Source organism: Nipponia nippon, unplaced genomic scaffold (assembly GCF_047370975.1).
Source record: "Nipponia nippon isolate SJK-2023a ecotype South Korea unplaced genomic scaffold, ASM4737097v1 scaffold_31, whole genome shotgun sequence".
Lineage (NCBI taxonomy): Eukaryota > Metazoa > Chordata > Aves > Pelecaniformes > Threskiornithidae > Nipponia > Nipponia nippon.
In genome coordinates, this window is record NW_028262349.1 from 4872276 (window position 1) to 4899507 (window position 27232).

The following is a 27232-nucleotide window of genomic DNA, read 5'->3' on the forward strand; positions in this document are numbered from 1 at the left end:
AACACAGACTTGTATATTAAAAGAAAAACATAGAAACATTAGAATTCAAATTACTTCTGGAAACTACTTGAAAAGCTGTATATTTTCTAGTTATACAAACAGTTTAAATGTATTGCCACTGTGACATACTTTGCCCTGGCTCTCGCTCGATAACCTCTACCAAATGCCAGCTATCGCTGCTGCTTTTTGGAGACCCAAGAGCTAAGTGCTGTAACATTGGTAATTCACAACAGGAATTGTGCATATAACTCTTTCCAACTACATGGAAAACTTCAAACTTGGTTGAAAAAGAGCCGGTACATAAAGCTTAGCTGCTACTGATCAGTTTATTCTAACCATTACTTAGATACGGAAACCATTTTCTGACCTGACTTCTCCCTCTCCTCTCTTCATGCTAGGAATCTCTAATGAAGCCCAGTTTGTGTTTACACTTCAGAGTATTGTTATGGCTCAGAAGTTAAAAGGAACACTGTCCTTTATAGTCAAAGTAAGTGCAGCTTTAAACTCTGTGCTTCTGCTTCCTTTGGAACCGCATAAGGGAGCTTGACTTGGGTGGAAAGCACTGCTTTAGAGCTTTTCTTAGGCATCATTTCATCTCTGCTGCACCAACCCATTCTGTGATGTGAGAAGTATTTTGACATGACATCTTGTGCAAAGAGTGTGACATCTTGTGCAAAGAGTGTCCCCAATACTGCGTAAGCATGTCCTAGATTGTCATTCCTGGCAGCGTGTGAGCAATGCAGCCTGAAACGTATGCCACATTGTCAGCTAGAAAATCACTGCAGTGGTGCATCTGCCGGGGAGAGGAGGTCAACCAGCTAGCGAGAGGTGCAACCCAGAGTCTGTTTCTTCTGATCTTAGTTATCCACAGATCAGTTGGATGCTGCTACCTGGTACAAGGCTGGAAAAATAGTAATAAGAATTAGATACAGTTAAGGATGGAAACCCAGAACGAGAGGAAGGTTAGCTGAAGGCATTGTTTAATAAGTGTCGACCTGTATAAAACTTATGTGGGTTTCTAATCTTATTTCGGTAAAATTATTAATGAAGGAGCTGCATGAACAGCTCGAAGGAAGTGAATGGAGACAGTTGTGGCTACTTCTGAGTCAGCCGTTATCTCTATTTTAAGGGTTTCTTAAAAATAGTACGCTAGTCCTATTTTCAGTACCTAAGAATCTGGGAGATACTAATTTATCATCTTGCTTGGGAAATAGTGAACTGTAAAACCACCTCTCCAAGTGTTAGTTTAAATTCAGTCTGCTCAATATATTTCAGCAGAGTGCAATCAAAAATGCAGCCAGGTCCCTCCAGTTGTGTCCCTTATCTGCTCTAGGTGTATGTATCAACCTAGCTGCTCAAACCTTGTCTCTAAGTGGCCTGATGACGTAGTGTGATGGTGGTCCTCAGCCTGATCCTTCAGGCCCAGCCAGGGTATATCAAGGGGAATTGAGCCCTAAAGTCTTCGTCGGTGCCTGTTTGGTAGGTGGGGGTGGTGCCTCCTCTTGCTGCCTGGGGGCTCCCATTCATCTCCTTTCCTTTGACCTGTTGCAGAATGATGAAGGTTCAACCCATGAAAAACTAGATTTCAAATTGCACTTCAGTTGCGCTTCATACTTGATCACGACGCCTTGCTATAGGTAAGTGCCATTTAGGGAGCACAACATTGGTGCTTTTGCCGCCCATGGGAAGCTGAGCTTTGGCTGCAGGCCATCTCTGCAAGATATGCAGCATGCTTTTGACTTTGGCTGCTCGTGATTGCTTTGGGTACAGTTCAGTTATCTTGTGTAATGTTTGACTGCTAAAATATGTCCAGCAACTTCTGTCAAGTGATTCTGAAGAAGGAGCTATACGCCCTGTAGGCTGGCAGAGGTCGTAGCTATGGATGAGGTCATAGGGTGCTCCAGTGGAGTCTGGAGTCTGGTTCCCATATTTGCTGTAAACCCATTTTCCTAGAGCTTGGTAGGACTTAGACTTCTGCATCCTGAGATGTCTCAAGGTCTGCATGGGGCTAATGTGGCAGATTTCACTTGAATTTCTAGTACCAGTGTTTACTTTCCTTCCTGTTTTGCAGTGATGCTTTTGCCAAGCTCCTAGAGTCTGGAGATCTGCACATGAGTTCTATTAAAGTAGATGGAATTAGCATTTCTTTCCAACATCTACTGGCAAAGATCTGTTTTCATCATCATTTTTCAGGTGAGTCTTCCTTGATGCAGAACCTTCTGCAAAATTCTATATTCTAAAATTTCTGCTGTGCTTGGCAAGTGCAAAACTCGGTGGCCTCAATGATGACAGAAGCAGGTGATGCCCAGATTACATAAATTTGGGAGAGGAGTTTTTTTTTTCCAGTTTTGTAATACATTGATATCCTCAAGGCATGCGAAGTTCTTCAGAACGAACTCTCCTGTCCCTGTGGCTTTTCTTCAGTCCAGCAAGGCACGTGGCAGGTATCACGGGAGCAGCTTGCTTATAGTTAGGGCTGTAACTGTTCTCTGGAGGGTGCATTTGATCTTCAGTGCTTCAACCTACCTCTTTCCCCGGTGCTTCATTTCAGTAAGGGAGAGCGCGAGCTATTCAAGTTTGGACTCTAGTAATTAAAAAAACCGTACTGGATGAAGCAAAACGAATGGCTGTTTCATCATGCTCTGGTGTACGCATTAGACGTTGTGTCACTGGAAGTATTTCTGGGGAGAGATGTACATTCTGATCAGCATTTTTGCCACAAACCATTTGCAGCTTACTTAAAAGACCAATGACTAACCTCATTATTGTGAAATATCCCAGATAGGAGCCAGGAGGAGCCAGGCACGTACATCATCTTAACCCTGACTTCCTCCTCCCCTCACTCAGTAGAAGCTTCTGTTCCTTGAGGCCAGGCAAAGCAGTAGTTCCTCTTCATGGGAAGCAAATCTTACATTAAAAGTTGTCCCACTAAATGAAAACTCCTGTTTTCTTTGCAGTTGTGGAACGCGTTGATTCGTGTGCATCAATGTACAGTCGCTCTATCCAAGGCCATCACGTCTGCTTACTGGTAAAAAAGGTGAGAGCATTGTAACACTCTGAACCAAGACCCGAGAGAAGCTAAAGCTGCAGCCTTTCCTGTCTTAACAGAAAGAGGGAAATATTCCTGTCTAAATCATCCAGGGACACCATGGGCATTTTAATTCACCTGGCCCATCTAGCAGTTCTCGCTGTGCTACCACCAAGCTCGTACCTCCCCGTGGGCTTTCTGCTGCCCAGCACATACTGGTGGGTAGCAGCAGCGCCAATGGCTTCCCCGATCTGACCTCTCGGCTCAGCCTGCTTCCTTGCTGTGCAGGCTCCACCGGCTGTTTCCAGTCCCTGAGCTTGGCCGGGAATAAAATTGTCCCTGCTTAGAAGAGGAGCTAATGGATTTCTCTTTTTCTTTTTCTTTCCAAGGGAGAGAACTCTGTATCCATAGATGGGAAATGTAATGATTCCACCCTGCTTAGCAACTTGTTGGATGAGATGAAAGAGACATTGTCCAAGTGCTGAATATTCCTTATAAAATATTCCAACTACAAGAAACACACCTAATGTGTAAAGACGAGCAGACCCAAGTGTTAAGTTTCTCCCTCGTACGCATGTACTATCCTGGGGCACGTGCTTTTCAGTTAACTCCACCATTGTTTGCAGTTTAGACATTTTAAGGCTGTATGTTACCTTTTTATTTCAAAACTTTTTACAAACTGTGGTGTTAACCCTTTCTAGCCCAAAGAGATCCTGGTGACATGACTGGAGGAGGGAGGGAGGGACGCTATTTATTCAGCAGCTGACGACGATCCCATAAACCTTGCCATCTGCGTGGGACAGCGGACTAAGCAGAATTTTATCAACAGTAGCACAGAGTCTGTTGCTTGTGCTTATTGCCGGGGAAGGTTGACTTGATCCTTAGCCATGGAATATGTCTTCAGGGCTGCTGTAGTTGATGTATATTTCTAGCAGAGGCTGGTGCTGGACCTGAAGGCCTCTTCTTTTTTTTTTTTTTTTTTAATATATGATTTATTATTATTATTATTATCTCAAGATCTGTTGTGATCAGCATATAAACATCCTCCATCTCCTTGAGCTAATCCAAATGAGCCCTGTGAGAACTGGGATGTTTGACTTTCTGTTTGTAGTAGTTGCCTTGAGCCTTAACCTCCTTTTAGTGACAGCTGAAAGAGTAGAGAGCGAATGCATGAAACAGGCTGAAAGTGTTACTGCTTGGTTCTCTGCTCCTGTTGCCCACCCCCGCAAATGGAGTCTCTCATGCCTCTCCCCTTTGAGCAGTCTCTGCTGATGTGTTTTATGAGTCCACTTCAATTTCACATTCCTGAAAGGTTAGGGTGTAGCAAGAAACTGGAAATCCAAAGGGGTCTGTTCCTGCTTTTTTTTTTTTTTTTAATCATTTTGCTCCCCAGCTGAGGTTGACCACTACCAGGTTAGAGAAACGCCTACACGTGTAATCCCTCGTACTCCGAACAGTTTGCAGATACAGCCCCGTTCCCTCCCTCCGTGCTGTGAAATCAGAGATGTTGTGCTGTCTCAGTTGTCCCCGTAGCGTCCCACGGCCCTGCCCTCCCAGCAGTGGGTGCAGATTTAGCAGCGCAAGTGTACCTGGGTCCCTGCAGCAGAACTCTGGAGGGAGAGGCTCGGGCAGGAGCTGCGGCCTTGGCTCTGTAGCAGCTGACTTCAGAGGGAAGAAAGGGAGGGTCCACAAAGCAAAGCCCGTTCTGCACTAGTGAAATCTTTTGGAATCACTGACTGGGAAGGGATGTCACTGTGTCCTTCACAGAGGTGCTTCATCGATGTCCTTCTCCAAAATCTCTTGCTTTCGAGATTTTTTTTTTTTTTTTCCCCCACCCCAGTTCTTTTCCTTGCTGTTCCATACCCAGCAAACTGAGAACGCACTCCAACGGTTTTGCTTTGAGGCACGGGTCAAGAGCTGTTGGTTGCTGTTCCCAGGGAGGAGCTGGGTTGGTCTGCACTTCTCCGGCACCGCCGCCACTCCGACAAGTGTCAGCACTGCCCGGTAGAGTTGAACTAAAACCCTACGCAGGATAAAGGCGTTGATCTTATCCTTTGGGTGAATGTCCTGTCCTTTAAGCGTGTCGTGTGCTCTTTACACTCGTCCCATATTAGGGTATTTTTGCAAAGGCTCTGCTGTGGTTTTATGGCTAGGACCGGCTTTGTCTTCTGACTGCACTTGCGCGCTGCAGGAATTCGTTTGCAGCAGGCTTCACTGCTGGTGAAGTGGTAGTTTTTGGTATTGGTCAACCTCCTTTGGTTAGCCAGTTTGTGTATTAGAAACTGAACATATTAAAATTGTCTTAAAGGATAATGTTCCTCAATTAGTGTTTTTTTTAATTCATGGATGAAAACTGTCACTTTAGCATGTAGAGTCTTCTCTTACAGAATCCTGTGCAGTGATTCTAGAATTTTGAAACTGTATGATGTGTTACATTCACAAATTTATTTGCTATCAACATTCCCTTAAAAAAAAAAAAAAAAGACAACAACATACCACAAGCTGCTGTAATGATTTTGTGTCAAGATGATCCAATAAACTTTCAAAACAAAGTTCAATTTTTGGCTTTGTAAATAGTCCTTTTATAAGACCCTTCCAGTTTATGGACCCAAAATCATGCCATGGATGCACCGCAGCTCTGAATGCTTGTGTCTTTGGGGGAGGTAAGAGGAATCTCATTCCAAAAGCTCCGGAGGAGGTAAGAAGTCATTTCTAACCCCCCTCTGTGGGGCGATGGGTTTTTATCGGCGGGGGACTGGTGTGCGTCAGCGAGGGGAGCCCGTCCGTCCTGCATCCCCGACGGGCGGGTCAGGTACCTGCGCTGTCAGCGGCACGGCTCGAAGGCGTGAGGTGCGTGAGCAGCAAAGGAGTCGGTAGTGAGGGGGCTGGGGCGATGGATGCTCCTCTTCACCTCTTGTGTTTTAACTGACCTGGTTTTTACAGGCGCCAAAGCTTTGATTCCGACGCGCTGTGAACAATTACCCGTGCAGGCTGTCAGGTTTTAACGCTCCTTTGGAAGGCAGCATTGCAAGCAACAGTTGTCACTAACACAAAAATTACAGAGAAAAAAAAAAAATAATAATTTGGACAACCTGAGTTAAAGCTGCATTAATTTTTTTTTTTTTTTTGGATCGCGGTTGCAGCTAAAATCTAAGCGCTCGTGAAACTCGGAGCTCTGGTCTTAATGAGATGCCTAGAAACTGAAGGACAGAACTCAGCCCCTTCCATCTCTTCCTCTGAGTAAAATTCGTGATGGAAACACGGTGGCGTTAATGTGAGGATTCAGGTCCAGTACTCTCGCAACAGGAGCCGAGGCCTTGGTTTTGCTGATAGTCTCAGTGGTTGCTAGTAAGACCAGAACCTGTGAAAATCATCTCTTACGACAGAAGATATCTGGGGTTGCGTAGTCGGGAGCTACCAGACCAAACCCAGGGCTTGCACTAACTTGTCGGCCCCGTTACTGGTAGAGAAGCTCCTGCTGCAAAGGAAGGACCCGCTCGTTTGTTTTCTGCATGCAGCGCGAGTCCGATATCGCAATCCCGGAGCGGCGTGCCGGGAGGCTGCCTGCCTGCTCTGCCGCCTTGTGGGACTGCACAAATCTGCCGACAACGGGGTGAAAACCACCACCACCACCCATCTTTTTGCAAATGCATGAAACCAAACCCAAACCCAGGAAGCACTTGGAGCGGACATCGAGTATTTAATGCGCTGCAGGACCTTAACTGGACAATGCAGTTTACGGTGAACCCAGCACTGCGCACTTCTGGCTTCGAACAGTAAGCCAGGCTCTTACCCTGCTCTCCGCGTTTACGTCACGTCAAAATTCACTGAGCAACCGGACAAAGAGAATCGGTCCTTACCCAAGTGTATTTTTGCACGCGGTATGTATGAACGAGCGCGTAAAAGAAGCGGTGCCCTGCACCGTCCTCGCAGGGACAGGAGCGTGCCCCCCCCCCCAGAGGTTTGCAGTTGCAACCCTGTCATGCCAAGCCTTGGGCAGAGCAGCCTCTGCTCCTTGGCGGTACCCAGCCCTCGGCAGCTGCGCTCTCCGGAGAGGCACCGATGCTGCTGGAGCAGCTGCCCCAGCTCCTCCCGGGGGCAACAGCCCTCCCCTGGCCTGGGGCTGCGGCCGCAGGGAGTGGGATCAGCTGCTCTGCAGGAAGATCCAAGCTGCCGGGAAGATGCTGCTGGGAGCAGCGGGAGACCCGGATCGAGGAGCCAAAGCCTTCACCCCCCGGGTGCTCCGCATGCTCCTGGGGCTGGGCTGGGAGCACCACGGGAGGAGAGGAGCTGGGGCTCCGGGACTGCCAAGCTGGGGAACGGGGGGCACCGAGCTCCCCTGTAGGGAAGAAACCCCGAGTGCAGGACCCGAGGGAGCCGGGAGGGAGCTCCGCGGGGCGCGGGGAAGGGCTGTGCTTTTGGCAGGGTTTTTAGGCTTCCCGGGGACTCGCCAACTGCGTTGGACTTCCCTCCTTCTGGTGTTTTGTGAAAATTTCCCTTTGAACCAGCAGCTGTGTTTCCTGCTACTTCTCCTTTTTTATGACTTGAAACTTTAAAGTACGTGCACATCCCTTCAGCCGCTCCTCTTTGGCCAAGCCAGGGGCAGGACCGCGGCTGCCTCTGGCTCCCGGGGGTGCCAAATCCCCCCGACAGACTGGGATCGAGCGCTGCTGGGCTGGAAATCGGAAAAATAAGGAAGATGTTGGGGTGCCAGAGGGAGGGTGGGCAGGGGGGGGTGGAAGGGTGCTCAGGGAGGGCTGAGGACAGCGGCGGACGGAGGAAAAAGGCGTTTTTTGTTAGCGGCTCCTCAAAACGCTTCCCCAGGACCCGGGGGCTTCCCGACCTTAATTTAATTTTTGCTTCTGCTTTCTGAGCATTTCTGCCCTTTCCAGGGCGCCTCGTCGCTCCCACCGCCTTCAAACCTCAGGCAGCGCTTGCACCGCGCTCTGCGGCCGCGCTCCTCCGTGTCTAACGGATAATTTAATTGCCCAGGGCCCGCAGCCCCCCGGGCTGCCCCTCCTCCCTGGCTCCGGCAAAATAAACATAGAAAATAAATAAAATAGACTAAAAGAAAATAAATAAAATCAATGGAATAGAATGAAAGGAAATAAATAGAATAGAATAAAAAAATAAATGAAATAGAATAAAAGGAAATAGAATGAAAAATAAATGAAATAGAATAAAAGGAAATAGAATGAAAAATAAATGAAATAGAATAAAAGGAAATGAATAGAATGAAAAATAAATGAAATAGAATAAAAGGAAATGAATAGAATGAAAAATAAATGAAATAGAATAAAAGGAAATAGAATGAAAAATAAATGAAATAGAATAAAAGAAAATTTTTAAATTGCATAAAAGAGAACTTTAAAATTGCATAAAAGAATAAAAAACTTTAAAATTGCATAAAAGAATAAAGTACAATAAAATAAATAAAAGAGAATAAAGTAGAATAAAATAAATAAGAGAATAAAGTAGAATAAAAGAAAATAAAGTAGAATAAAAGAAAAATAAAATATAAGAAAATAATAAAATAGAATAAAAGAAAATAAAAGAGTCAAATAAAAGAAAATAGAGCAAGATAAAAGAACAGACTAGGATAAAATAGACCGGACAATCGTTCCCACCCCGCCTGCGGTGCCTGCCGTCGGCCCGGTCCCGTCCCCCCCCCCCCCCCCCCCCGCGGGAGGAGCCGGCGGCGGCGAGGCGCGGAGGGGCGGGCGGCGCCTTTAAGAGGAAGTAGGGCCGGCTGCCGCGCGCGCGCGGAGCGGGGCCGCGCGGGCGACCGCCAAGTTCTGCGGTGAGGGCGGGGGGCGGAGCGCTGCGGCCGCACGAGGGGCGCCGCTTCCGCGCCGCCACGGATTCACTGCGAGCAGCGAGGTACGGGGGAGCGGGGCCCGGGCGGGGCTGTAGGGCCCCGGGGGGCAAAGGGGGCCTGGGGGCGGCCTCGGGAGGCGACCGGGGCAGGGCCCGGGCCCGGGGCGGGTCCCCAGCCCTGCCCGGGGGTCACCGTCCCCGCCAGCGCCTGCCGGGGCCGTGGGGCCGCACCGGGGCGGGCCGGCCGCGACGAGCAACCTGTTGAAGCGGGGCTTCTAAATCTCCTCTCTTCTTTTTTCCTCATTATTTCTGTTTTCCCTCGGGCGGAAGGCAGCGAGCGAGTTTTCCTGGCCTTGCGCTGAGGGAGCCCAGGTCCGTACAGAAACCCCGGCTGCTGGCATCGCCTCCCCGTGGGAGGCCGCAGGTGCCGGCGGTGGTACCCGCTGCAAAGTAAAAATCTCATCGTGAGGGGAAAAAAACAGCGCGGAGAGTCAGGGTTTTGCTGGCGTAACCGTGAAGTTACAGCCTTGCGTACCCTTCTGTTTTACCCCACTTCTTTCCCCCCCGTCCTCCTCCAGCTAAGCTAACAAATGTTTCTGTTGTAGGTAAGGGCATAGTCCTGAAGTTCAAGCTCCTCAGTCTTTTAAGTGCTTGGGGAGAATGGGGAATTGTCCATTTTTTTTTCAGATCTGCGACTTGGCTGTCATGAGGGAGAACTTGTGATGCTGGAAAGCAAACTCTTGCTCTGCTTCTGTCTCTTGCTATGAGCGCAGGCATGCTAATCTTACCCCGCTGTGATCTGCGGTACGATAATCCCAGCTCCGCCAAAGAAAGCTGTTCCTGTGCATGGGAAGGACAAAAAGGAAAGGGCAGGAAAGCCTCTGGAGAGAGAGGAAAGAGGGACTTGAAGTTGTCCAGCGTGTGGCACGGGATGTCAGGGAAAAGCATCCCTGTCGTGGGCTCTGGTGCTAGTGAAAGGCAAGATCGCTTTCTCCTAGTGCTTGGAGCTGAAGAGTGGCCACATTTCCTCGATTTCCATCCCTTCTTTGTTTAAAACCCCTTTCCAGTCTGGAAGTCTTGTGCCAGGTTGCGGGGCGGGGGGGATTTTTGCTAGAAGATGTGAAATTTCCCCAGCCACCTGTTTATTGCAGCCCCCAGGGCTTTGTCCTTGCACTCTGCTTCCTTTCCGAGCTTTAGGCTCACATCCAACTCTGTGTTTATCTATCGTCGTTTCTTGGACTGTATATTCCAGCTTTTAGATTCGCTTTCTATCTTAATCACATACTTGTGAAGTTAACTCAGGCAGGAGGGCAAGCTTGTAACCTTTTAAAATTCCCAGAAAGGGAGGAGAGGAGTGCTGGAAGTTCACGCCAGCTTGGCAGTGTGATAGCAAAAACTTCTGCTCTTGGTTTACGCTAGGAGCTGAGTCGAGGCACTGAACAGGGAGCTGGTTCCCTGTGCCCGGCTCCCCTTTCAGGATCTGGGGTGCTCTTTAGGAGGCGTTACTTGGGGCTGCGCACTCAGCTGCGCCATCGTCAGGAATGGAAACGGGCTCTCCCGTCCCCTTGGCTGAGGCTTAGGGGGCTTGAAGCGAACTCGGCATCTTGAGCAAAGTCCTCCTCCGTGACTTCAGCGGTCCTCTAGTGCGGGAGCTGTGGGCCAGATGCTTCCTTGTCCACATTTGGCTCTAACGTGGCCCTTTCACTGATGCGATGTGAAGTACCGCCGGACCTGAAACGCTGCGGGTTAGTCCCTGTTGTGGAGGTTGGGCTGTACGGACGTGTGCCGCGTTTTGTGACTCGTGCTTCTCTGTAAATCGGCCAGGGATCTCTATGGCCACAGTACACAAAGGAAAAATGTTTCCCTTGTCAGCAGCGAAAGCGTGTGGGGTCAGAGAAGAGAGATTGCAAAACCTAACCAGTCTTGAGTGCAGCGTTCGGATCTAGGAAAAGAATTGCCTTCAACTTCAGAGTTTTAATTTCTTACAAGACAGGAGAGTATTTTGTGATACTTGAGCCGTAAATGCTGCTGTAAGTGGATCCATAACCAGCTTTGCTGGGGGTTTAGGAGCTTATCTTTAGAAATACATAATATCTAGCTAATGCTGTCAATAAAGAGTGCACCTTAGGCTGCATCTTTGTCCTCCCTTTTCCAGGTGCCCCTGGGAGGCAGGGTTATCTGTGGCTCCTGCTATGGTCTGCTGCTTGCTCCCCTCTGGAGCTGGTGTTGTGCTAGAAGTGCCGTTCTGCTCCTGATGAAATGATAGAGGGCTCTTGAGCGAATTATTGCTCCGACTACATGAAGTGACCGGGGAGCAGAGGAGAGGAATGGAGGCAGCGAAGGCCAGGAAAAAAAACACTTTTGCAAGTATGCAAAGCCAGTGCAAGAAAATCCATCATGCTGCGGCAGCTTTGACTTCTTCCAGAACGGTCTGGTCCCTAGGTGCTTGGCTTTGTTGGTGTTGGGTTGATTTGAGGCAAAAGTGGTGATGCTGCCGGACGTTCCCGTGTGCTGCTGAGGTAGGGCTGTGCCGCGGTGGAAGCGTCCTGCTGCAGCCACGCTCGGTCTTTGCCCTTGCCTGCCTGGGGACCGCGGTGCTGTATTTCCCGGGGACCGCGGTGCTGTATTTCCCAGGGACGGGGTGGATTTGGGTGAATCGCAGCCGTGGCTGCGTGCCTCTGCGCTGGCTCCGAGGGAGCCCGTGGAACAGAAAATGAGCTAGAGCCATCCAAAACCTGTCTCAGTTTGAAGCAGGAGCTAAGTAAGGCCCATGGCTGTGTTGAAAGCCACTGTAATTTTTTTTTCATCTTGACTGCAGGCTTCTCTTGGGGCTGCTGTCTGGGCCTTTTTTTAATCTTCTTTTTTCTCTCACTGTGTGGCAGGAGGTCTTATGATGTGGTTAGTCTTGACGTGATCTCTAGCTCCACATCAGTGGGCTTATTCCTTGCCTGGAGACATGCTAACGTGTTGGGTTACTGCCATATCTCCTCGTGGAGGGGAAGAGCAAGCCTCCTGGGCATCTGCTTTCGGCAAGCAACAATACTGCTTTTCTTCCGAAAGCGTAATATTAGGATGGGGAGAAGAGGTATTTGTCGGTGGGATTAGCCCTGCCACGGGAAAGGTTGGCCTTGTGGCTAGCTCGTGCTCCGGCTCCGTCCCTGGGTGAAGGAGCTCATAGCCCTGGCATCTCCTGTGATCTGGAACCCACAGCCATGCTGTTAAAATACTGCCTCTTGCTGTAGTCATTTTACCAGCCTAAGGCAAAATTCGTGCTCCAAACCGGTGTTACCTTTTACTTGGGTGGGGACAGATCCCAAAGTTAGAGTGGATGAAGCTGCTGTTGGTTCAAAAATATCCCTGCCCAGTAATGACAATAATGTGGAGCCTGCAAAAGCAGGAAAAAATGTGTCGCTCACAGCTTGGACTCGATAAATATCACACTGCTCCTTACGAGTCCTCCAGTGGGGACAAAGCCAGGCTGGAGGACAGCGAAAGGTCTTCCCAAAGGAGCAGGCTGCAAAATACGGCCCCTCAGAACTCGAAAAGAGAGCTGCTCGTAGCATGCCGTCAGCCACCCACTGCCTGTGGTTTATCCTAGAAATATTTGTCTGTGCAGTTAACCTGTCTCCTGGAGTCGTGACCCAGCTTGTCAGCTTAACGCAGCGTCTGCAAAGCCTGCAGCGGATTAGCTCTGCCTCCACATGCAGCCGTCATCCCGGCGTGGACGTGTGAGCGCGATCTGTGGAAACCTTCCAAAATCGCTGCGGCTCTGACATTGCAATAGATGCAGATGTCACGTAAGAGGCAAGAAAATTGGCCCTAAATCAGTAATGCTCAGGGCTCTGATAGTTGTTCCTGCTACGCTGCAGTCATTTCTAGGCTTTCAAATGAAGATTTTTAAATTGCAGCGTCTTCTTTTGGGGAAGGGAAAGTAGGAGGGGTGATCTTTCACCAAAGTTACTTTCTCGTGTGGCTTTTCCGCCCTCTGTGGCTGTGGGGAGGATGCCTGGAAGGCCGGGGGGGGGGACAACCCACACTGGAAATTCGGTCTTCTCGCGTGCAAAGTGTGAAGGCGATCCAGCCTTCCCACTCCCCTGCCAGAAGGGATTATCCAGCCCCATCTGTGCTGGTTCCCTTACCTGCCTCCCATCAGTCTCCACTTCTGGTGCGAGCTCCGTCGCACAAACCCCATAATGTCCCTCCTGTCATCGCCACGTGGTCTGGATCTAAATCCTGGGCTCGGAGGTGAGCAATAAACTGCCTGCTCCCCCGTCCTGCTTGCGATGGCTGAGAGGTGCCTCTTGCCGCTCGCTGACCTGAGCTTTCCGCTCGGCACAGCGGCATTTCCATCTGGCGCGGGCTGCGGCAGGCAGCTGCCTGATGGGCTCTGCCAGAGCTGCCGCGCTCGCCTCGGTTGGGTCTTCTCCTAACCCAGCTATGGCTTAATTTAACAGGGCTTTTCCCTTGATTATATAAACTAATTTGAGTTTAAAATTGGTCTGAATGCGTAGCCTTTCGGGGAAAAATTGGTTTAATACCAATTAAAACCCAGTATAACTATTTTTGGTCCTATATTATGCTGTTTCCTTTTCTTATGTAGGCAGCGATGCAGATAGGCTCTGCGTTTGCATGGCTTAGAGGCACGTAAAGAGCCTGTCCTGCTCCTCAGCAGGCCGCTTTCCGGGAAGTGCCGGGGAGATGCCGTGTCTGTACAGTTTCTTACTTGGGAATTTCCAAATTGTGCAGCAGATGTAAATTGCAGGGGGTGGGGGGGTGGCTGGTGACCAGCAGGACTTTCTTAAAACTGACTTTGTGGTGAAATATAAAGGGCTCTTTGTTCCCCTAAGCCTTGGGAATTCAGCATTTGAAATGCACATTTCTGAACGGCTCTGTTAAGTTTGTCGAAGGCTGCTACTAAAGCAGTTTCCAAAAGAAAAATGTGGATATTGTCCTGGAGAGCAGCAGAAGGAACTCGCTGCTTGTGTCTCGCCCAGCCTCGGGCTGTAGGTGCAGCTGGGCTGGATCCGCTCTCTGCTCCCTCTCCTTTAGCTTCAGAGCCGCTTCTGCTGCCAGGAGCGAGCACAGAGGAAAACCAAGGAAAGGTAATGCCAGGCAGCTGCTCGGCTCTCCTCGTGCAGCAGCATGGAGCGGTCTTGCAGAGGGAAAAGACAGAAACACCACGACAGAGCTTGTAGAGGAGAATGATTAGTTTTTGGGAAAACATTGGCAGCTCCCTGGGCCGGGAGGCCGGACTCGGTGCCAGACAGGAAGGCGGCTGACGTGGAAGTGCTGTCTCGCCGGGATTATGAATGGCCAGGCGTGCCTGCCGCAGCCGCGCTCGGCCCTCCTCCTCTGCCCTGCGCGCTCCTCGCCCTGCCCTGCCCTGGCCCAGGTAAGCACGAGGACAGACCTCTCTTCCTCATATCATAAAACAATTCAAAAGAGCAGCCGAAAACCTCGTCCCGTGAAGGTGAGCTGTCGTTTGTTGCCAGACTGGCTCCAGAAGCTGGCTGTCATTAGGGCCAGTCCAGCCCTGCTTCCCACAATTGGTCTGATCCTCTCTCTCCGTATTAAAATCTCTCCTTTGATCGCAGAAAACCCAGGATCATTTTGTACTGAGAAACTGAGCTCGTGCGGAATGGCTGTGGGAAGATATTTGTGAAGGTGGGGGGAGTTATGGAAAAAATGTGCGTGTGCGTCCGTCTTTGCTTTTTTGTTTAAATTGTCTGTTTTGAAGCCGCTTTGCTTCTCGGGCGTGCTCTGTAAATTCGGTTTTTACTTGAAGCGCTCGATGCATCTGATATCTTGTGGCTGCTTTATCAAACTGGCACGGGTGGTTTTGTGTCCTGTATTGGAAACTCTGGCCTGAGCGACGGCTTTAGCGGTGAGTAAGGGCACTGAAAACGGCTCAGGGGAAGGCGGGCGTTCGTTGCTCCCCTCTCCCTTCCCTCCCAGAGCCGTGGGGACTGGCACAGGCTCGTCACCCAAGGGCTGCAATTATAAGCAGCCACGGAAGGGGCTTTTGGCTGGACTCGGTGTGAATGGTGAGCAGCAATACCATATTGGTATCATCTCGCAGGCCAGCAGCGTGGCTTCCCTAAAAGGAAACTAGGGAAATCAATTATTTTGAGAAATGCGTTGCTCACTGGGGTTTGCTTAAGGGCTTTCTTACCAGCAGCAGGATGTGAGCCGCCCCGGCGCTGGGGTCACTGGGAGGGAAGTGGCCGCGCATCTGAGCCCTCCCCAGCCTGCGGACGCCTTGGGATTGCAGCCGTGCATGAAACGGGACTTTTTTTTTTTTTTTGTCCCCCTTCTTTTGAAAAAGGAAGCTCTTTGCCTCAGTGCCTACGAGCGCTCGTAGAAGTTGCAGAGACGGGCTGAGCAATTGCAAGAGTAATCTGCCGAGGCTAGAAACGCAGGTAGGAGCTTGCTGACGTGCTGGCTTGCCTTTTATTTTTTTTCTTGGCTGTTGTTAAACCCCTGCACGGTGTTAGCAGCGGAGAGGAGCGCTGGGTGTTGCCCGGGGCAGGCGCTGACGGAGCAGTCATGGGACTCCTGGAAGAGGGTTTTGGGCCGTTCTGCCTCTGCGGGGAGGGCAGGGTCCGGCAGGGGCTCTGCTCTCTCCTGGAAAGCCTCGGGACGGCTGTGGCAGGCTGTGAGGGGAGGCAGTTTCCAGGTGTTTCGGAGGAGGTGACTGTCTGTCCTTTCCTCATACCCTCTCCGAGCTGCATGTAAAAGTAACCAAGAGCCGGGGAAGCGACTGCCTGGGTTTCCTCTACCCAGTGCCTGGTTTTAAAGTAAGGCAGCACCGCACGATCTGCCGTTCCCGGCGAGGGAAGAGGAACGGCAGAGCGATACACACAGCCCTGCCCTGGATTGCCGGCAGCAGAAATCAGCGTTAGGACTGGAGCTGTGAGAGCAGGGAGTAAGGGGAGAAAACGAGCTTTTGGGAAGGGAAGAGAGGGCCAGGCCTCGACACCCCTCGCTGGGCAGGCTTCTCCCGTGTCCTTGGGAATAGCGGAGAAGCTGGAGGTTTGTTTGTGCTCTGAACAGCCTGCCACAGCGTGGGGCTTTCTGCGGCGGTTGTGTGATCTCGGAGGGATGGCCAAGGTCCTCTCGGAGCACCGGTGACGTGTGCTGTAATCTTGGCTGGCTGGAAAGGAGGAGTAAACAAAATGTATTGCAGGTTTGTGGGGGGGGGGGGATATTTTTTTCCCTCATCTTTGAAGCTTGCAAATCCATTCAGGTGCTTTGCATGTCCCATATCCTAATCGTTCCTAACCTTTCCTTTCTCTTCTGTGCAAAGGCAGTGTCTTAGTGCTGCCCAGCTGTGACTCCTGCCTGTGGAAGTAGGTGTTGTACGTGTGATATCATCTTCAAGCAATGTCAGGGATGCTTTTCATCTCTGTGCCCCTTTTTTTTTTTTTTTTTTTTCCCCTAGAGCTAAATGTTTCTTTTAGCTCGGTTGCAGTCAAAGACCATAATTAAATAGGCTGCATCTGCTTGAAGTCTTAGCTACTCATTTTGCTAATGCCTTCAGACAGATGCTGAATCGTCTGAGAGACGATTGCTACTGTGTCGAGCTCCCCAGTTCTCATGAATGATGTCTCCGTAGGAGGAGGAAGTTGTTTGTAGGACAGGTACTGCCTCGATACCAAATAAGCCATATTAAAAGTCTCTCCACCCTGCTCAAATGACAATTTCTTCTAGAAAATGGTCGGTGTTTGCTTCTTGATGTGCGTGGCCAAGCCCAGGGGATGTTTGGGTTTTTTCCCCTGCAGTTTTGCCATTCAGTTTTACCCCATCCTCTTCTCTGTGCAAGAAACACGTCCTTCTCCGGCAGAAGGGACGGTGCCTGGCTGCAGTCTCGGGCCGGCATGGATGCGAGCGTGGTCACTGATAGATCTTACAGAAAACAAGTGGGAACAGAGTCGTACCGTGGCAAGGATGCTGCCAGTCCTCCAGGGAGCTGTGTGGAGGGCGATGCTCGTGCTTCTTTATGGCTTGTTTGTTTTAAAGGCTGTTTCTTCCTCCCGTCTCCAGCGTAAGGAAATCATCGCGTGCAAGTACTTCTCTGGGACTGATTTCCTGCTGGAAATAGCTGCAGACTCAGCACCTGCTGTCCACATTGCTCGTTACTGGGAGGCCAATCCTGCCTTTGCTCTGGACCTGGCACCGCGGCGGGGTGGGCGCAGTCCCCCGGTGCTTCCGCCCCGCCGGGCCGCCACGGCGTTTTGCCGCAGGATGTGGTGAGGCTGTGACACAGCTCTCAGTAACCAAAGCTGCTGCCTCGTGCTCAGATGTCCCTCCGCGCCGTTCGCTACTTCCTCTAACCATGTCTGTGGTGTGATCAAACACCTCCTCGAGACGCCTTTTCTGGGGGTTTTCTTCTTTTTCTCCTTTTTTTTGACTCACACGGTAGCTTACAGGGTCACAGCAGCTGTTTTAGCAGTGCTTACGTGCAGCGAAAGCACGCGTGCAGTGAATTCGCCTCGCAGCCCAGGGTGGATCTCGCCAAACCACGTTAAAATGCTTTTTTGCTTTCTCCCGACATGTCGTGGCCCATGTTGCAATGGGAGTTTGTATCTCTGCTCCTGCACAGAAGAGGTTCCTGAGCCTGTTCCCGCAGGAAAAGCAGCGCTAGGAAACGTCGAGCCTGTTCTTAGTGGGATGAACTGAAGTGGTTTGGGTTTTCTTCCTTGCTGTAATTAAATAAGAAAACAAGAGGCCTCTGTTTAAATCTTTTTAATCTTTCTCCGGAGAAGAAATGCTGATTAGCACTATGCAGCATCTGTTAGAGATGGGCTGAACTGTGGCAAAGATAGTCTTGACCTTGAATTTGGGATTTTCTTGCCAACATTTGAGGATACTATATACCTATTTGAACAACACTATGGCTTCATATAAATCTGATATATTTCTGCTTGGTGAAAGGGATTTGTTTGCTTGCATTCTTATAAAATTATGGAAACTTATTTGTCAGATCCTGTAAGGCATCAGCTTTAGTTAATTTCTGTTACTTTATTTATTTCTCTGTCCAGCACATGTAAAATAATATTTTTGGTACACACAGCTTTCTGCCTTGAGCTTCCATCAAAGAGCAGCCTGACACAAATTATACGAGGGGATGGATGTGGGAACAAAGGAGGTATAATTAGCTACAGATAAACAGAGCTGTGTTTCTCGTCAGCATCCTTTCAGATCTTAACTTGTGTCTCACCCTCTTGGAGCTAATTCTTTTCCACAGACTGGAAGAGGAAGGCGAGCTTTCCCTGGTCTTCCAGCTTTCAACCAGCCTTCAACTTGAAGTGAGCTAAACTGAAATGAAAATATGTTTATGGTCTGTCTGCACCTGCAGAAGAGGCTGTGGCTGCTCTTAGAACTGGTGTTATTTCAGGATATTCTCTTTCCGGGTGCCTGAGCTGCGACTTCTTCTTCTTCTTCTTGTTTCTCTCCGCCCTTTCATGTCCTGTCTTTAGTGGTACGACAGCGCACGCAGCTCCTGCTCAGACAGCTGTTTTGTTGGAGTACGTCTGGCGACAGATCTGAACTTTATTGTAGGTTGTCATAACCTTACCTTTTCAGTAGGCTTGTTTCCAGAGGGGGGGAAGCGTAGGGGAAAAATCTGACCCAGGTAAAACCCAGCTTGTTTTACCCTTCTTAATAATTTGGTGTGTTGGAGCTGACTAGGTGGTGATTCTCCTTGTGAGAGGTGGGATGAGTTCCTCCTTGTTTCCGTGGGGTTGGTGTGGTGACGTCGGGGTGAATGGCGGCCATCTCCTGCAGAGGCCGTACCCCTTCCCTCTGGGGCTGGTTCCCTCATCCCCGCCTTGCAGGGGCGACTCCGTTCAGCCCAGGTCACCTCTGACAGCCGAGCCGCCCCTCTGCTGCAAGCTGGGCTGTAAAGAGAAGGGGGAGGAAAGAAAGCTGGCGTTGGCTTCCCCCCCTTCTCCGATGTGGGGCGAGGGCCCAGATGGTATCCCAGATCTCTTCCTATGGGATTTAGGTTTCCTGTTGAGAGAGCTGCTCCTAATCGCTGCCCTTTTGTGCTGCCTTGCAGATCAGGACCAGATGAGCAGAGGGAGGTTTCTGTGAAGATCAGAGTTGCCCCAGCCCTGCCCCAGGAAGTGGCCCAGCAGCGCTGCGTCTCCGGCTGTCATTGCTTCGGACCTGGAAAAGAAAGAAGAGGAGAAGAAAAATGTCCCATGCTTTAAAGCAAGTGTTCAATAAAGACAAAACCTTCCGGCCCAAGCGCAAATTTGAGCCGGGGACTCAGCGGTTTGAGCTGCACAAGAAGGCTCAAGCCTCGCTCAACGCTGGCCTGGACTTGAAAGTTGCCGTCCAGCTGCCGCCAGGAGAGGAGCAGAACGACTGGGTGGCCGTGCACGTGGTGGACTTCTTCAACCGCATCAACCTGATCTACGGCACCATCAGTGACTATTGCACAGAGCACTCCTGCCCCGTCATGTCGGGGGGACCCAAGTACGAGTACCGATGGCAGGACGAGCACAAGTACCGAAAACCCACGGCCCTGTCTGCTCCCCAGTACATGAACCTCCTGATGGACTGGATTGAGGTACAGATCAACAACGAGGACATCTTTCCCACTAATGTCGGTGAGTTCAGTTCCAGTTGTGGCCGGGGGGAGGGAGGCTGGTGCAGAGTCTTCTCCTTCCAGCCCTCGGGTTCCGTTTCTGTTCCAGGAGATGCTGTTGCACAGGTCACCCTTGTAGCAGAGCTCTTTCCTTTTGTGCTGCTCAGAGGCTGGCAGTGTAGTGAGCTCTTCCGAGCACATGAGAAACTTCAGAGCTGCTCTGGAGTGCTAAAATACCCAGAGCTGTACCAGATCCCATTTGGAGTCACAGATACCTCGAGGAAAGCCAAGCCGAGCCTAGGCAGCGAAAAGAAGGGGCTGCTGTTAGAAAAGTCAGTCTCTGACATGACTCTTGAGTAACTCCTGCTGGACACGGTCTCCTGAAGGACAGCTCTTTTACAGCTGATTGCTAGCTTGGGTTTAACGTGCGTGCTCTGCGTTGGCCTGGTGATGGTGGCCACGTTTCCATAATTAACCTCTTTGTTATTACAGGCTGGCGTTAGCTGACTCTGCCCTTTCTAGCTCAGTGCTTCCTGGCGTGCACTCGGCTGTTTGTTGCAGCTGGGTGGGATGCTGACATGTGCACGGAGGGAGGGGCGGTGTTTTATCTATTGCCAGGGTGATGGAAATGAGAATTTGCCCTAAGCCACCTAAATCTGCATATCCAAACGCAGCTTCGTGTACTGGCTTTGGGACAAAGATTGCTGGGCTTTTTGTTTATTTTGTGCTGAATGAGATGTGAGAATTCAGTATCTAAAGCATTAGGTAAATATGATTGATCCCATTCAGAGCTCCCATCTTCTGGGAGGCAAAAGACAAGATGCAGCAGAGCTCCCTCCCTCCTGCCCCAGCGTTTATCCCATCAAAGCTCTGATGGGACGCAGTTGGCCCCTGTTTGGGACGCCTCTGCCACACGAGCATCCACAGGGCTCCTCCACCCGTGCCAAAACGCTGCTTAAACCTGGTGTTGAGCAGGCAGAGGCGGGGAGCAGGGCCATAAACAGCCAGTTCTTCAGACAGCTGAAACACCAAAATCCTCTCTACCCGTTCCTCATGTCATGGCTGCTGTGTTGCCTTTAGTTAGGACTCTCCCACAAGACTCTCTGGGGACTATAAGCAGGGTGTTTGTTGTGTTCGGGGAGGCAAGACAAGTTTCCGACAGCAGGAGGGTTGTGGGGTTTTTAATTTAATTTTTTTGTTGTTGTTTTCAGCTCAGCTTTTACCAGATTCCTCGCCCTTAAGGCCGACTGACGTGCTGCAGTTCTTGCCGAGCACTGAAAGGGTTTCACTAATCCTCGTTCCTCCAGAAACGACCTGCGTGAACTTTAAACTGTAATGTTGTACCGAGATGGCTGGTTGGCCAGACCGCTCCGCTGCAGGGCCCTGGCTAAACAAATCCTAAAGAACTAAGGCCTTTAAGGAGGACCTTAGCGTCTTTAATTTTTAACCAAAGAGCTAAAGACATATCAAAATAAGAGATAACTGTGGGGAGTTAACAGCACTGACTCTTTTGGGAAGTTGCTTGGTCGTAGCTAGTATTTTGCACTGTTTATATAAACATGCCAAATAGGAGCAGAAGAAAACTCTATCAGACTGCAACAGCTGCTGGGAATCTCCGAGGCTGGTCTCTTGCTTTCAGTCGCTAGCAGTGATTGATGGCGTGCAGCACTCTGTCACTTAAGAAATCTGTGCTTTGAAAAATCTGATCCGAATGGAAAGGAAAGAGGATAGGGGAACTGGAAATTACCAGGGACAGAAGCCCTTTTGTCTCAATCTATCCATTTTATCAAATTATTTTAGCCCCAAGGAACCAGTTTTAACTCTGCTGAAAAGTGTCTCGTGGTTGTGTCTTCCCTCCCAGGTACTCCCTTTCCCAAGAACTTCCTCCCGGTGGTGAAGAAGATTCTGTCCAGGCTCTTCCGCGTCTTTGTCCACGTCTACATCCACCACTTCGACAGGATCACCCAGATGGGGTCGGAAGCCCATGTGAACACCTGCTACAAGCACTTTTACTACTTTGTGAAAGAGTTCAATCTCATAGACACCAAGGAGCTGGAACCACTGGTGAGTGTCTGGGTGGGCTCAGGGTACACGTCGGTCTGTCGGGGTCTGCAGCCAGCGCAGATGGGGTGGGCTGGGGGTGGAGGAGTCACAGAGGTCTCTGGTACCTTCTCAAAACTGGTTGCCCAAATTCAGGACATCAGTTGGGCTTGCGGCTTGACTGTCAGGAACCTGGGAGCCAGGACGTGCAGGCAGAGCTGAGCCAGGGTCATCTGGGCATCAGCTGGGGGAGGCTGACTTGTTCTCCAGCAACCTCCTTGCGTTTCTAGCGGCGGGCTTGCCTTGTTTGCGTGCGCTGCCTGAGCCCGGTGCCGTTAGCCATCCAGGATGTGGATGGCTAAAAACTCCTGTGCTTCCTTCCCATGCTGGAAAGTAAGGGCAACGCCACTCTGCAAGGAGTCTGGAGGATGGAGAACGTGACCAGTTAGACCTAGGAGGTGGGCACGGTGTTTCTAAAGCCGTAAGCAACAGAGGTGCAGAGCCCTTGGGCGGTGGAAGGGCGTCCTGCCGGTGCCCGGGAACGGGAGCGGTGGGGGGAATGGGGACCTGCCCAAACTGGAGCTCTTAGTAACCGTGTCACCGCATGCCTGAGAAGGATATTTATGACTAAACAAAGGTGAGGGTTTTTTCACCCACACCCTCACCTGGCAACCTGGATCTTCATTCATGGTCCCTTGTCTTTTCTGTCCCTTTGACAGAAGGAAATGACCTCCCGGATGTGCCACTGAGACCAGACCTTCCTGCTCCCACCTCGGCGTCTCTTCCGAGGACTCCGAGTCCCACTCCTGTACTGGAGATGTGATTCAAGGGGAGAACAGAGACGTTTTGTTGAAGAAATCTATATTTTTAATGAGCTTCAATGTAAAACTGTGATATTGCAGGAATATTTTTGTAAAGATGCTCTAGATAAACTAGTTTTTTATAGTAATTTCTATAAAAAAAAGAAAATATTTTGGGCCACTTTGTGGAAATGCTCGCTCTTTGAGGAGGGAAGAGCCCCCCCGTACTGCCTCTTCCCCGTCCCTCACTGCAGCGGCACCCAGCGAGCCGAGCCAGATGCTTCAGACAGAGCCACGTGGTGTAGCTGGCGCTGCCCTGGAAGCGGTACTTCCCTCCGGACACCCATTTCCCACCCGTGAAGGGAGGTTACCTGGGGACTGGGGAAGAAATGCCAGTGTACATGGATCCCCCGGGGTGCTGTTTGGTTCCAGCACCTCTTCCACTGGCTGAGTCCAGTTTTTGGACAGAGCTGCTTTTGTGCTCACCCTCCTCTCGGCATCCTGTCCCCAAGGCTTGGCCCTCCTTGCTTTCCCCTCTGAAAGAAGCTGGACTTGGGTTTCTTTCACGGCCGCTGCTGCTGCCACTGCTAATGGAGCCTGTGCTGGAGCGCTGCAGTTGTGAATCTGCTCTTGCCTCTTCCACCAGCCCCGAGCTGAGCTCCTCCCCACGCGCAGCCCAGCTGCGGCTCCGGGCGCGCCGTCCCCCGTGGGGATCCGCGCTGGCAGCATTAGGGCAAGCGGACCTGTGCCTCCTGGGAATGAGCAGAGGGAAGGCGCTGGGGCAGGTGTGGGGAGGTCTTCTCATACGCCTGCACTTCCCCGTCTCCTTGTGGTACGTTGACCCTGCCGAGAAGGAACTGGGCTGCTTGCCCTGCGGCCTCGCTGGCTGCGTGTGGACCATTTTCTGCTTCCCGCTAGGGTACGAAGCCTTCTCCCTCTTCCCGAGCAGCATGGCCCCGCTCCGCTGCGCGCATCTGGTAGCCAAAGTCTCTGGTGAGCAGCCTTGCCTGCTGCTTGCACAAGCAGCTCCGCTGCGTGACGGGAGCTTTGCAGTGCCCCCGAGGTAGGTAGGTAGGATACCTAGGATTTGGGGGGAGTCGGGGAGCAGGGTTTACAGTAAGAGAAAATATTTCTATGAACAGTGACCAAACTGTACCACTAACCACTTCTTCCTTACAAAGTTTTTCTGTGTCCTGGAATCTCTGTACATATGTGACTCTCGTTTCTTGTACTATCGTTAGGACACTCGTACAAATACCACTATAGTTCTCTGAAATGGAACCAATAAATTATGTTGTGTTTACACAGCACGCTCCGATTGCTAAATGTCCCGTGATTACACACTCGTCACAGGCTTTCTATCAGCAAAACAAACACGGTGTGTTTGGACTCCTCGGGAAGTGCGCTGGAGAGCTGTTTCCTACCGTTGCGAAAAGCTCTTGGGTGTGCGCTCCTGGCTCTGCTGCCCCCAGGTTTGATTCCTCCGGCCCTCCCGGTGCCGGGGCCGGGCTGCTCCGAGCCCCACGCTCCTTCCCAGGGCTGTGGGGCAGAGCGGGCGGGTGCTGGAGCTCAACCAGCAGGCTGGGGTTGTCCTGGCTTGTCTCTGCACTGTCCCTGTACCCGAGGGCTGATTCTCCCAGCTCTAAAACTTGGGTGGATGTTGGCCTCAAGCTTACCAGCTTGCCGAGGGGCTCTTTGCTGCCACTGAAAGGAGCTGTGGGCGCAGCCGTCGGGGCTGACGGACTAGATTGGCCCAGGCTCTGCATTCGGGTCCGCAAGTTATTTTCCTGGCCAGTAACGGCTCCGTAGCTCCTGGCCGTGCCCGGCCTGCAGCACCGGGTCCTGCCCGCTCCCCTTGCACGGCTGCCGCGGGCCCCCTGCCCGGCGGAGGTGCTGGGCCTTCCCAAGCCCCCTCCAGCCCCTCTCCCAGATTTTTGTGGGTGCAGCTCAGCTGGAATCGTCTCCCCCCAGCTGGGTGCTGCTGGAGGCTGCAGCGTGGCCTCGCCGTGCCGTGGCCAGAGCCCCCCTGGAGCTGAGACCCACCGCTGCTTGGGAGAGGGTGCAGCAGCCCCCAGGAGCGAGGCCGGATCCTGCCCACAAGCAGCGAAGGGCACAAACCCACGGGGACCCGAGTGCCGGGTCGTGGCGGGGCTGCGCGCGGGTGCCGAGCGGTGCTGGGTCAGCTCGCGTCGCTTTTCATCCGCTTTCCCTTTCTTTCACGCTGACCTCGGATGCCCTGCGCGCCGTGTCCGGGGGCGTGCGTCACCCACGGGGCTGCAGGGCGCTGCCTTCCTCTGCCCTCCCTTCCTTTTGGGGGGCAAAGATCTGGCCGCTGCCATGCGAGACCGGCTCAGCCAAGGGAGGAGGAGGAGGAAAAGCACCTTGAGGGGAGAAGAGCCGCCGGGGCCTGAAGGTGCTGCTGCAGCCGAGCCCCGTCCTTCGCAGCACGCAGCAGCGCAGGATGTTGCCCAGACAGGTTTGCAGAGGCACCGCAGCCAGCGCTCGGCCTTTCTCTACTTCTGCCTCCGCCTTTTCCCCTCCGCCGCCCCGGCAGCGCCCTGCTTTCATCTCCCGTGCGGGGGCCTTGTGTTTACTCGCCCATGAGCCGCAGCTGCCTCCTTGCAAGCGAGTCAAAGTCTGCAGGCGAGCGGGCTGCAGCGAGCGCCGAGAGCTGAGCCCAGCCTGGCCGAGCGGGTTGAGCTGTCACCTGGGCCTGTCGGTAATTGTAGCGCTCATCTCCCCAGGTGCCGGTGGGGTATTGCTGGCCGAGGTGTCACGAAGGCTTTGGTGAGAGCCCGAAGGAGAACAGATTTGCAGAGCTCCTGCATCGCAGGGCCAGGCTGCCTGGGTCGAGCAGGTAACGTGCCCAGGGCTCCGGCAGCCTCCCCTCTGCGGGGCTGACCCCTTCCCAAAACACGCAGATGGCATTGCCCCGGTGCCGGAGCGGGCAGGGGCTGGCGGGCTGCAGGGCGCTCTGCCACGGCCGTATGTTCGAAGAGAAATCTCTCTTCTCTGTGGCTCAGCATGGTGTCGCCCGCTGCTCCCAAGGAAACGATCGCTCGCCCTGAGCCCTCTCCCCACGGGGCTCCTCCAGCCCCCGAATGCCGAGGAGCTCAGGAGCTTTAGGATCTCAGGTCCCATTTGGGTTTGCTTAAAATTGGCCACTGGTTTCCAAAGCTGGGAAGAAGACGCAGCGATTGCACGGGCCCTCGGAAACCAGCCACGGGAGAGCAGGGTCTGGGGTCTCCCACAGCAGCGTGGCTCCAGCCAGGAGATGCCCACGGGGTCCGTGCGGGAGCCGCGTCCCTGCTGGGCGAGGATGGGGATGTCCCTGGCCGTCGCTGCCTCCTCAATCAGCAGATCCTGCTGGGAGCATCGCTGGGGCTTTGCTGTAACACAAGCGCGTCCTTTCCGCCTGCTCCTCCATCCCTTGTCCCTGAGCGGGCAGCCGGCAGCTTTCCATGCGCTCTGAAATGTGCTTTTTTTTTTTCCTCCCCAGACAGCTGATGCTTCTGGGGCCAGATCCCCCCCCGGAGGGAACCCCGCAGGGCCCTGGCAGCCCCCCAGCCCTGCCCTGCCCTGCCCTGCCCTGCCACCCGCCTCCTCCCGGGCAGGGGGACCGGGGCCGTGGGTTTGCCCCGCTCTGGTTTTGGGCTCCGGGGCTCCAGGGAGGAGGTGACAGCCGTTCCTGGGACAAGGGAACGGTCACCGGTGCAGCAGGCGCTCCCGTCTCCCTTGTACGGTGTGGCCAGGCCGGCGGCCGGCAGCTCCCCGGCCCCGTGCCGGGAACACGGGCAGGACCCGGCAGGCCTTCTGGGAACGCACCGGAGCAGGGAGCGCGTGTCCCCTTCCCGCAGCTCGCAGGCGATACCAGAGGGCATCTGCTGCTCTGTGCCCGCGCTGTCCCCGCAGGAGGGGACGGTCCCTCCCTGCCACAGCTTACGCAGTGCTTTGCCACCGGCAGCTTAAAAAAAGGGGCTTCAGGTTCATTTTTGCTCCTGCCGAACACCCACCCCTGCGAACCCGAGAGGCTGCTGGGACGTGGGCACCGGCACCCGGCGTCTTCCAGCATGGGGGTGCCCGGGCCCTCGCTGCGGCTTCCATGCCCTTTTCAAACAGCAAAGGAGCAAGGGTAATTTCTTTGGTGGTTTGGGACTTTTTCTGCCCCTTCTGGGAAACCGTCCAACGCGCCAGCCTGCGCCTCCCCTCCCACCGCGTCCCCCGGCTCCCGGGGCCTCCCCGCCGTGGCCCGGCTGCAGTGGGTCGCGGCCGCTCCTGCGGGTTTCACCCCTTCCCGGGGAATCTGGAGGGTGGAGAGGGGCAAAAAGAGCCCGGGGTGTTTAAAAGCCACCTGGAAATGCTTCTCCCATCTGCCACGGGTGACCAAGGCGGGACCCCCACCGCGGCACGGTGCTAGCCCCCTCCCTGCCCTTCTCCCCAAGCACCCCGAAACCGCAGCTCCCAGAGCTCCTGCCCCTTTTTTGGGGGGCTGCTGGGATTCCCCTCCCCGCGGTGACTCAGTCCGTCTTCCCCACCGCCTCCATCTCCTCGTCCCTGGGTTTTTGTGCGGGGTGGTGGAGCCAGGGCCGGCCAAGTCCCTGCGGGGCTGCTGGGGGACGGGGGAGGCTCCCCACCGGGCTGGCATCTCCGCTCAAAGGCTTTTTTGGGGTGAAGCCACCCTGGTGCGTGTTTGTGCCCTCCCTTGGGGCCACACTGCCTGGCTGCTTCAGCTGTGGGTTACGGCTGTTCCTTAAGCACCTCTGCCGGCTGGGGAAACTGAGGCACGGCACCACCTTCCCCACTCCGTGCATGGCCACCCCTCCTCGGTCTGTGCCCATGTCCCACCATGGGAGTCCCTGGGCGTGTGGGGGGGGGCAGCCCCGAAATATGGGTGCAAAACAGGAGCTGGGAAACCCAAGCGGGGTTCGCCCCGGCCCCTTCCCCGCAGCAGAT

General features: G+C 52.7%; 2 protein-coding genes across 9 annotated transcripts in view; both read left to right on the forward strand.

Annotated features, from left to right (window-relative positions):
• AP3D1 (adaptor related protein complex 3 subunit delta 1) overlaps window positions 1-19031 on the forward strand; it is a 59056-nt gene extending 40025 nt beyond the window's left edge. For 6 of the 8 annotated variants that reach the window (XM_087769793.1, XM_087769791.1, XM_087769788.1 and 3 more), the window contains 5 exons: window positions 399-487; window positions 1552-1637; window positions 2072-2193; window positions 2958-3037; window positions 3418-5586. In XM_087769793.1, coding sequence (XP_087625919.1) covers window positions 399-487; window positions 1552-1637; window positions 2072-2193; window positions 2958-3037; window positions 3418-3513 — 473 coding nt within the window. In that variant the 3' untranslated portion in view covers window positions 3514-5586. Of the gene's footprint in view, window positions 1-398; window positions 488-1551; window positions 1638-2071; window positions 2194-2957; window positions 3038-3417; window positions 5587-18905 lie in introns of those variants that run through there. The other 2 variants (XM_087769790.1, XR_015707393.1) reach the window with 2 other exon arrangements.
• A 12-nt stretch (window positions 19032-19043) lies between these two features.
• Window positions 19044-23591, forward strand: MOB3A (MOB kinase activator 3A). Its single transcript, XM_009461657.2, has 3 exons — window positions 19044-19461; window positions 21301-21503; window positions 22199-23591. Exons 1-3 carry the CDS (start codon window positions 19044-19046, stop codon window positions 22226-22228), a joined length of 651 nt encoding a protein of 216 aa, XP_009459932.1. The 3' UTR covers window positions 22229-23591.
• The last annotated feature ends 3641 nt before the right edge of the window (window positions 23592-27232 follow it).

Excerpts from the sequence above, each read along its gene's own strand:
- MOB3A (XM_009461657.2), top strand. The coding sequence starts at position 19,044 with ATGTCCCATGCTTTAAAGCAAGTGTTCAATAAAGACAAAACCTTCCGG. Across the intron at positions 19,462-21,300 it reads CATCTTTCCCACTAATGTCG|GTACTCCCTTTCCCAAGAAC; the intron begins GTGAGTTCAGTT and ends CTTCCCTCCCAG. Across the intron at positions 21,504-22,198 it reads CCAAGGAGCTGGAACCACTG|AAGGAAATGACCTCCCGGAT; the intron begins GTGAGTGTCTGG and ends TCCCTTTGACAG.